Here is an 11,103-nt window from a genome sequence, read left to right as displayed (position 1 = left end):
ATGATCAAGTGATTTTCAACAAGGGTGCCAAGGGGGAAAAGGTCGGGTCTTTCAACAAACAGGTCTAGGAAAACTAGATACTCACATGCAAAAGAATGAGGTTTGCCCCTCACTTTTACACCACAAACATTAATTCAAAACAGATCAAGGTCTTAAATGTAAGCACTAAACTATAAAACTCTTAAAACGGGAAAATATTCACCATCTTGGATTTAGCTGCTGCTGCTGCTAAGTCGCTTCAGTCATGTCCGACTCTGTGCGACCCCATAGAGGGCAGCCCACCAGGCTCCCCCGTCCCTGGGATTCTCCAGGCAAGAACACTGCAGTGGGTTGCCACTTCCTTCTCCAATGGATGAAAGTGAAAAGTGAAAGTGAAGTCGCTCAGTCGTGTCCAACTCTTAGCGACCCCATGGACTGCAGCCCACCAGGCTTCTCCATCCATGGGATTTTCCAGGCAAGAGTACTGGAGTGGAGTGGGGTGCCATTGCCTTCTTCGTGGATTTAGCTAAAGCAACTTAAATATGCAACCAAGAGCAAAGGCAACACAAGAAGAAATAAACTGGACTTCGTGAAAATAAAAAACTTTTGTTTATCAACAGGACACCATAAAGTAAGTAAGCACAACCCACAGAAAAAAATAATTACAAATCACGTATGTCATGACATTCTGGACTATATAAAGAACTACAACTCAACAACAAAAAGACATACAACCAAACTTTTTAAAAGACAAAGGACTTGAATATACGTTTCTCTAAGCAGATAATGGTCGGTAACATGTGAAAAGGTGTTACCTTGCTTAACACCCTCAAGTCCTTAGGGAAATCAAAACCACAAAGAGACGCTGCTTCAAAGCTATTAGAATGAATATAATGGGAAAAAAGAAGCAAGGATGAGGAGAAATTGGAAGTCATGCACTACTATTGAAAAATGTAAAATGGTGTGGGTACTGTAGAAAACAGTTTGGTGGTTTCTGAAAAAGTTACAGATTAAATTGCCAACTGACCCAACAATTCTATTCCTGGTATATGAACCCAAAGAATTTGAAGAGAAAGGCTCAAACAGATGCTTGTATACCAATGTTCATAGCAACATTATTCACAACAGCCAAAAATGGAAAAAAAAAAAAAAACCATGTCTATCAGCAGATGAATGGATAAGCAAATTATCCATATTTTGCTTGGATATAGAGATAAAATGGATAAGCAAATGTTGTATAGTCATGCAACAATGTTACTCAGCCATGAAAACAAATGAAGTTCTGACACATGCTACAATATGGATGAACCTTGAAAACATTATGTTAAATGAAATAAGCCAGAGACAAAAAAACAAGTGTGGTACGATTCCACTTACATGAAATATGTAGTTTTTGTCTCTATGAATTTGCTTATTCTAGGTAAGAGATTATCCAAAGGATGAGGGAAGGAGAAAACATGGTGGTGTGGGGGGGGGGGGGGTGGGGGGTGGGGTGGAGATTATAATGGCTACAAAGTTTCTGTTGTTTGGAGTGATGAAAAATCCTGGAAATAGGTAACTGCTTTTCACCACTGTGAACACAATAATTAATGCCACTAAACTGTATACTTACAAAGGGTAAAAATGGTAAATCTTATGTTACATATATTTTACCACAATTTTAAAAAATAGTAAACACACACACACCCCCCCCACATGAACTGTCTTGGGTCAAAAAGATTATAACATGTTAACAAGTAGGCTTTCGTAAGCTAATAAAGCAGCCACTTCTATATAGAATATGACATATTCAACATGTTAACATCATCACTTGGAAGGAAAACAAAAAAGGCATCCCCTCTTACCTTTAAGAACCCTGTCAGTTTAAGACGAATCATCTGTTCAAGGTTCACAATTTGAGCTTCAATTCTCTTCACTGCAAAGTGTTCAGAATCTGAATGATGCTCAAGTATCAAAAAAAGAAAATCAAATTCCTTAATAAAATGAAGGAACATCCGTAGTTTTTCCTACGAAGAGCAATTTTATATAACTGTTGGATACAATTCTTCACCTTTTATATGCAAGAATGAAACATAAGGATAACTGTCAAATTTTTAACAAATCAAATAGATAACCTATGAAATGAAAAATCTGACAATTAAAAGTGCTATCCTATAAAATTACAGTAAAGATTAGTAAATGAATGGCCAACAAAATTGTAAATTAATTGCTACTGGCCCAGAGACACTTCATTATCTTGAGACACATAAAAGAAAATGGTCCCATTCTGCACAGCCTTCTTCCCCAAGAAAGAACCGTGACTCAACAAAACCACATTTTAACAACATGAAGATTTTGTTATTATAAATTTTGAAACAAAATGGAGGAATTTTCACATAATATTTATAACCTTCAAAGTACAATATTAATACATGTCTGTCAGTTAGAAATAACAGCAGTTTGTTAGGCTACAGAGTTTAACAGAAAACCAATTTACAAATGTGAAAAGCAGTAGTGGTCCAATATTCACCATTACACATGAATCTAGTTTCTTCCAGAAATTTTTTAAAAATTAAAACTTCAGTATCATGAAATATTAAAATAACACCCCAAACATGCCACAATCACTATTCACAAATAAAGTTAAAATGAAATATACAAAAATTCACTTAATACTGTTAAATAACAATAAACTACAAGATTTCCTGAACAGAAATGGTAGGACCCTGAATGTTTTACAGTGAATGTCAGGAAAATGAATTAAGTTATGACTCTTTTCATGATATATAAGCCCCAAATTTACATGACCATTTCAAAATATAGCAATTAAGATTTGCAGTTGGTAAGATGCACTAAACAAATAGTCCTTAAAAGTGAACACAAATGCTTAAAACACTGTTACCAACATCAAGGTGTATTTATGATATTCAAAAAGATGCATAATTAAAACTGTAATATTTACTATCTCTGGTAAACAGATAATACCTAGAATGCTTTAAAACAATCTTCCAAGTTCTCATTTCTCTTGTTTGTTATTTATCATGGCTCATTTCAAACACATATTACATCTTTCAGCTGATTCCAAGTGAATGCTATTAAAACACACACATGTACACATCTCTCAAATGAAATAAATTGTTCCCCAATGAAGAATCATCCATTCTAATAAAAGAATTGTATTTAAGACAAATAAACAAAACAAGATCTCTCATGTTTGACCGGACTTGTATGGTTTAACTAAATTAAAGCACAATGTAAAATAGGTTAAGTGTATTAGTATACAAATATCCAATAATATGCAGTAAATATTTCTAAAATGAGGAAAGGTAAAAATAAATAATTGCGGCACTTTAATTTACTGGTATGTAATTCGAGATCCCCCAAACGTCAGGTGTTCACTTGCTTGAATCAACTTCTGCATCACATGCTTTCCTAAACATAATGTGCTTATCGATTTCTTAGCTACTCTATTTGCCATGTTTAAAAAATTATATAGCATGAACGTAAGAGTGTTCAAGTTGGCTCACTTATTTTACTGTTAAGCAAAGCTAAATTTACATTCCAGGAAACAATGCAGTTTAATTTTAAAAACAAACAAAAAAATGCAGCAGTAAAACAATTTATGAGGAGAAACAGATGCATTCACATATAATAAAGCCACTGCAACTTCTTCAGGCATCAACTGTTGTGTTAAATAAACAGACAGTAGTTATTTAGCAGCAATGATTCCGCAATAAATAATGCACTGTGTTTCTCAGTCCTGCACAAAAATTGCAGCTATAGTTACATCAACAGCTGTAACCTACTGGCTCTAATGGCAGAGAAGACCTTAAAACCAACTGTACAAAAAAATTGTCACACTGTGACAACAAATATAAAAACAATTTGTAGGTCTGAAATAAAAAGACTCCACTGTGAAGAGGACAGTGTAGACAAACGAAGATTCCAAGTCCACCAAAAGAAATAATTGCCTTCAGATTTGAGTCCTTGATTGATAAGAAAGGCTGGGGGCTGGGCTTGAAACCATGTTATCAGACTTAAAAGAGCATGCTCTGTCTTCTGTTCTTCCCATGTCCTAAAATATAAAGTCATTTTATGAGGCAGTTCAAGGTTCAGTTTTATCCCACATACAGTATTTGGTGACTCTATGAAGCTAATGTTCCCACCAGCAAAAGCTAATTCCATTGTAAGAGTGATCAGCTCTGTCTTAAAGGACCCTCTTGTTGATGGGGTCAGTCTACAGCTTCTATGCTTCGAAGTGATGAACCTGATGACTAGGGGAGCACAGATGTGTCTTCTGCCTCAGGTGCCAGGTGTGGCGTGTCAGTGATCAAGCCAGGTCACTTGTAAGAGGTCTCTGTGCCATCTGCAGCTTTCAGGATCCCTGATTGGACTGAGTCAGATTCTCTCTGAAGAATTACTGAGCTGCCCACATCATACAGAAAAGTGAGCATGTGCAATGCTAAACATACACCATTGTGGAATGCACTGTACATTGGTTTTTACATAATTTTACTGATCAATTTATAAACCAAAAACTTGATTCCACGCAAAATTTCATGATCGACATGTGAAATGGTTTATGACAAACACACCTGTCTCTGGATAAGAAGAATTTCGAAAACCGGGGTCCTTTTGCAACTGAATCTCTTTCAAACTGAATATTGATACACCTAAAATGCACAGACAAAAAATAGCAGATGAAAGCCTATCATTAAAGCAAATATAATCCAACTAGAGACAAAACGTCTAAATTATATACTGAGTGAATGTGAAACATTTATACTACATTTACAAGGTTAGAGCCCCACTGAAGTATTTTCTCTTTTGTTTCAAGGTTTTGAGAAGAAAACCAAACCAAATAATCTCCCCTCAGAATCTTTCTCCTCCAATTTGGCTTTAAATCAGGCTGTGAGTGTGTGTTTCTCTGAGGAGAATGTACACTGTTTATTTCTAGGGCTTACTGAGGTTGGGAGACCGCATCAAAATGTATTACTCAGTTTTATTCTATCCTTTATCCATTTGTCTTATGATGGCAGTGAAGGTCAAATCCTCAAACTATCTTCAGAATTTTATAGAAAAACAAGAAATAGGTTTATACACCTTTCCTACAACTCAAACTTTAAAACTTGATATTATTAGTAATAATGAAATGTAAATAGCATCTTAAAAAATACTTGTAATTCATCTTTCTCATTTCCATCTCTGCCACAGAGGTAGTCTTTCATTACAAAATATCCTTTAAGTTCTAAGTGAAAAGTCATGAGGAGTCTTGATTCCAATTAGAAAACCACTGTCTAGTAAATGAGAATCAGAAATTAATGAAAGCTTTTGGTAGCTCATTTCCGAAATATTCTCTTAATTCCCCACTCATCTTGCTCAGTTTTAAAGTAAAATATTGGGGTAATTTTTAAGAATGTTCTGAGTAAAATCAAGCAGTTACCTCAGGCATGAGAAATCAGCTATTTTAATGACAATATGCTCACCTCTGTCATGGGGATAGTTAAGTCAGAGTGAACACAGTAAAGGAAAACCATCTTCATGTCTTAAAAAGGAAATTTTTTCATTACGACTTGCTTGAAATCCATTTTTAACAACTCTAAATCAAAGTAATTCAGATTGGGCCTAATGACAATGTCTATCATTGGATGGCATTTTCCAGCTTAAGTCCAATAAGACTAATGAGCCACATGTAAGTGCTACTGATTTCTTAGAGTTGTAGCAACATGCTCAGTGTTAAAAGAAATAAATTAAAACAGGTAAATAAGACATATGCCTCCCTTCAGGGATTTCTGATCTAATTGCAAAAAAACCAGAATTTAAGGCTTAAAAACCAATAGTCCCTTCCTAAACTCCTAATTCACTCCAGTCTCCAAACCTGGATAAACATAAAGGGGATGGGAGGACACACTCTAGAATTTCTCTTACTTTCAGGTAGAGCATGTATTCTTGGTCCCAGACTGCGAAAGTACACATGTTTCATGGCCTCTTCTGCTGAAACCCTTTTCTTAGATTCATACTGTGAAAAACCAAAAAAGCGACTTCATTAATTTTTTTCTCTAAATACTGGAAAAAGCATGTGTGAGGGGTAGGGGACACACACACAAATTAGCATTTAAACGTTTAGAGCTACCATTATCTTGATTACTTAATACTTAATAAAAATTACTTATTTTTAAGAACCAATTTACTATCCTCTAAATTGAGTTACTACTGAGCTTGTGTAGCAATGATTCCAGTTTCAAATTTCCAAAATAAAGCTGGATCTTAACTAAAGATTAAGATTCCTTAAATTTTCTGAAGTGATAGAAAAAAAGCAAAACATCTGACCTATGGTGTTACTTTTCTTCATGAACAACAAAGGATTATTAGAAATGTAACTAATACCTTTAAGAAAGATATTATTAAATTACCTATTCAATACCCATTTCCCTTTCTTCCTTCATGAGATAATGTAGATTTAAGGCATTCATGCTTCCAACTCTGACATAAGAATCATGACTGTTCTAAGTTTAGGCTAATTATGGCAATCCAGCTCCCCAATTCTCAGCCTCTCTTACAATCAATATTCTAGCTATATGAAGATTTCAGAGACATAGGAAGAAGTCCTTAGAGGGGTTTTTGGAAAAGCCTTTGCTTTACAGATACAAGAGGACTAATGTGACTGACACACTCTTATCCTCTCTGTCGTTTCTGCTCTGAATGCAGGTATGGATGGATTTGGAGGTACAACAGCCTATAGAGCGTAGGTATAAGGAAAAAAGAAAGCGAACATAACAAAACCTGAACTGCAAAGAACACGGCCTTGACACAGTTGGTCAGTGCCAGCAGCTAACCACCTCAGTGAAGGCAATATGCTATGGACATTTTTGTCTGTCTTTTTTTCTGTTTCTACATAGTCTGGTGGTGAATCACCAAGAAAGTTGACGGACAACAACAGCAATTAGCAACTGTCTCTTTGGCTTCTATGATTGCCAATAATCACCAAAATTAAGCTTCAAAAAATAAAAAAAGGGGTAAGTGAAGGGAACATGCTATGCACAGAATATCCCCTTCACCTCAGACTGTTCTGGGTTACAAGGAGAGACCCAGACACACTAGGAGAAACCATATTTTTTCACCTAAGCACATGTCTTAAGCATGCTAGAGACTAGCATAAATAATCTTATATATGAGAGGGATATTACTGATCCCATTCTATAGATGAAAAACTAAGGCTCAGAGAAGTTAACACACCTTTTAATGACTATAAAAAAGATGTAACTTACCTGAAGAAATTTTGTTATCAACTCAATTCCTTCAGAGTCTAACCTAAAAACAAAGAAGGACAAGTAGCAATTTATTTATTAATCTTAGCTGATAGCAACTTTCTAAATAAAACTATTTTCCAAGCGTTTTCATCTGCTAAATTCAAGTGCCCTAAAATAGCACACTTTGCTGCTTTTCAAACGGATTCAAATCTGTTTTAACCTTAAGATTTATTGTGCCACTTGTTTAAGAAGAAACCACAAGTAACTGGGCATCAACTCAAAATTTCAATATTCAAGACTAAATTAGATTACTAAAATGATAGAATTTTTAATAATCACTATTTTATCTCTAAACAAAATAACCTGTATTATTGAAAAAAACTTTAGTAAACTAGATCTGTTTTCACAGTGTTCTAGTGAAGGCAAGAGTACAACGGCATCATTTTGTATTATACAGATGAAAACAAAACAGTAAGAGACCTCCAAATTTATCACTGTGGTTCAAGATAAACAGAGATGAATCACTCAACACATTTTTACAGGACAATATGCTAAAGGTTGGGTACTAGAAGCTATAAAGTTCAATTTAAATATGCCTCAATAATTTCATAAAACTTTATTTAAAAGGGATACAAAACCAATGATATAAATCAATAAAGACAGAAAATTGTTTAAGGATGGAATTAATAAACAGGAGGATTTAGGGGTTATCTTAAAGGGATAACCTCTTGATCAGAAGTCACAAGTCACAAATCCTATTGTGCACTGATATTCACTGGCAAAAGCACAATTACGGAAACTGCCTCCCCTCCCTCCCACCTGAAGTGCTCTTAGTAGGTACTATGGATGCTGTGGCCTAGAGATTCTCCAGAGTCTACTAATCCTTTGCAGTCTGCCATTCTGACAAACACCCAGAACTATGTGGCTACAGATAAAGTGAAAGTTGCTCAGTCGTGTCTGACTCTGCGACTGCATGGACTATACAGTCCATGGAATTCTCCAGGCCAGAATACTGGAGTGGGTAGCCTTTCCCTTCTCCAGGGGATCTTCCTGGAGAAGATCAACCCAGGGATCAAACCCAGGTCTCCCACATTGCAGGTGGATTCTATACCCGCTGAACCACAAGGGAAGCCCAAGAATATTGGAGTGGGTAGCCTAGCCCTTTTCCAGTGGATCTTCCCGACCCAGGAATTGAACCAGGGTACCTGCATTGCAGGCGGATTCTTTACCAACTGAGCTATCAGGCTACAGATAAGCTAGGTGCTAAGCTCATGAAGAATCTGCTTTAAAGAGCTGCAACTTTTTACCCTGGACATTATAACAGCAAGCAATATATATATAACAAAAATAGGATTTATGCTTTTATGCTAAAAGTCTAACACGTTATATTATTCTTCCTTCTTAGGAAGTCTACTTAGAATGTTACCAGTTAGTTTAGTGACAAGGCTATCAAATCACATAAACACTTTCAAAATAGTTTTGGCACCAGAATGATCTTACTAATTGTCCCTATCTTGAAAATAAATGGAACTAGAGTATGTTATGTTGTGAGCAATGTGAATGGCTTTTGATTAAAACAGATATTTGCCTTATTTGGTATCTTGGTGCCCTTTTCACATCTATTTTTTCTTAAGGAAAGATGAAAAAATAAAAAGGGGGTTAGTGATTCTAACGTTACTTACAGAAATGTAATACATTCCATAAGTAAAAACATTCTGACTCAAATTTTAATGGGAGTCTTAGATGGATCTGAGGTAGGTCTGTTAATTGGATGGGCAACATATAGGATATGAAGGGTCAGAAAGTTCATATTCTTCAAATATAAATTATCATTAACACTGGCCAAAATTATGATGGGTCATCCTGTATAAGAGCCAAGATTTTGCCTATAACACATTCCTAAGTAAAGATAGAATGTGCATGCTCAGTCGTGTCCAACTCTTTGTGACCCCATGGTCTTTGTAGCCTGCCAGGCTCCTCTGTCCGTAGGATTTTCCAGGTAAGAATACTGGAGTACTTCCTCCAGGGGATCTTTCTGACCCCGAGACTGAAACCCGTGTCTCTTACATCTCCTGCCAATGGCAGGCAGATTCTTTACCACTACACCACCTGGGAAGCCCAAAATATAGAATAATTGTGTAGAGAAAATAAATTTCATCATGGTCTTCACAGTACTGAATAAGGCATAAATCAATTTTTTTTTTCTGGGAAAAGGAACAACCTACATAAACCCTAGAATTATAGAATATATATATATATTCTATGCTCGTTTTATTTATAGTTCAATTCTGTGGACTTACATAGTTTGGTGGTACTTGGTCACTGAATTATAAAATTAATTTGACGTAGGAAGAAATTAAATTCTAAAATATTTAAGAATTGTGTATGTAAATCAAGTATTTTTCCTGAATCCTTACCATGACAAATGGTTCAAGAGACTAGAAAGAAAAAAAAAGAGAGAGACTAAAAAGAATTAAAAAAAAAAAAATAGTGTGTTCCCCCTTTCACATAAAGAAAGAAAAAAAATACCTGGGTGCATGGTTAATTAGAGGCTGCGGTTTATATTTTGGAAAGTTGTAGTTCTTGAACTCATCATTTGAAGAAACACCTGGCCAATTTTCCTGAGATGGAGTTCCTGAATTTAAAAATATATATACTTATAAATATATAGAAATTTTTATACAGGCAAATATATATAGGCAGAACAAAAGTCTCTTAAATAACAATTTATATTTGGTAGATAATTTGATTGTTTCAACTAAAATTAGAATGACAGAAATAGTAAACATACAGACCTTTTTTCAGATTAAGCAAAGATTCCACCAAAAGGCTATTGACATCTAAGCTAAAATATTTCCCAATAATGTACTAAAAGTCAATTTTCAATAATATTTCTCTTCTGTTTTTTCATAGAATCATTATTGCACAGGTAGAAATCAGTAAATAAAAAGGAGAAGTTATCTAGAAGGATCTTTACCTTAACATGCAAATTATAATTCTTCTAACAGCTATTTATGTTAGTCTCAGTATCAAATTTATAAATATATATTTGAAAGATGTAGTCGTATCCAGCTACTCAATTACAGGTAACAAATCACTGAGAAGAGAGTTCTTCTGTTACCTAGCAGTCGGAAAATTAAGTGCAGTTCATCTTCCACAGTTGATCCTGGAAACAGAGGTCTTCCAGAAGCCATTTCAAAGAAAATGCAACCAACACCCCTATAAAATATACCATAAAAAAAAAGATGAGTAATCCATTTATGTATTATTAAGCATAAGTATCTTTTCCCTAAGGCTGCCTCTCTGGAGAATTTTGTACTTGCCTGCTAGAAAATCTGCAGATTTCTTTCAGATATAACTAAACTAACTTGCTAACATTTAGCTTATCATCTTCCATACTTCTATATCCATTTCCCCCACTTACAATGTCCAGCCTTCTTCTGCATGATCCCTGAAGAATACCACGAACCATAGCTAATAGTGATTTAATGCTTACTATGTGTTAGGCAGTGGTCAGCAGAGCTAGGTAGAAACAAATGATTCAAGATGTTTTTCTGTAGGAAGCAGACACAGAGCTCAAAGATGTGGGGTAAAGTGAGTGAGAGTGAGTAAGACACAGAGAAAGAGAGAGAGAATGTGTTAAGAGAAGGAAGAGAAATGGATAGAGGCTCACTAAATAGATACTGTCTTCACCTGTGTGAAGACATGAGTTTAAGATAGGAGTCCTTCCTTTAAAAGACCCACAACCTAGCAATTACATATGTATATGTGTGTATATATATATAAATTATTATATAGAAGATTAAATAATGGAGCCACTATGGCAAACAGTATAGTAATTCATCAAAAAATGTAAAACAGAATTGCCATATGATCCAGCAATTCCACTTCTAAG

At 35.1% G+C, this 11,103-nt stretch overlaps 1 protein-coding gene across 1 annotated transcript in view; it reads right to left on the bottom strand.

Annotated features, from left to right (window-relative positions):
- Nucleotides 1-2,290: 2,290 nt before the first annotated feature.
- CDK17 (cyclin dependent kinase 17) overlaps nucleotides 2,291-11,103 on the bottom strand; it is a 107,048-nt gene continuing 98,235 nt past the window's right edge. Inside the window, exons 12-17 of the mRNA XM_040232779.1 lie at nucleotides 10,330-10,427; nucleotides 9,738-9,843; nucleotides 7,227-7,269; nucleotides 5,887-5,977; nucleotides 4,554-4,631; nucleotides 2,291-4,033 (exon numbers count right to left, since the gene is read on the bottom strand). Of these exons, the coding sequence (XP_040088713.1) occupies nucleotides 3,996-4,033; nucleotides 4,554-4,631; nucleotides 5,887-5,977; nucleotides 7,227-7,269; nucleotides 9,738-9,843; nucleotides 10,330-10,427 (454 nt within the window). The 3' untranslated portion in view covers nucleotides 2,291-3,995. The remainder of the gene's footprint in view (nucleotides 4,034-4,553; nucleotides 4,632-5,886; nucleotides 5,978-7,226; nucleotides 7,270-9,737; nucleotides 9,844-10,329; nucleotides 10,428-11,103) is intronic.

The sequence above is a fragment of the Oryx dammah genome, unplaced genomic scaffold (genome assembly GCF_014754425.2).
Source record: "Oryx dammah isolate SB20612 unplaced genomic scaffold, SCBI_Odam_1.1 HiC_scaffold_29, whole genome shotgun sequence".
In the NCBI taxonomy this organism is placed as follows: Eukaryota; Metazoa; Chordata; class Mammalia; order Artiodactyla; family Bovidae; genus Oryx; species Oryx dammah.
The sequence above is the reverse complement of the archived record's forward strand: the minus strand, read 5'-3'. Positions and strand labels throughout refer to the sequence as shown.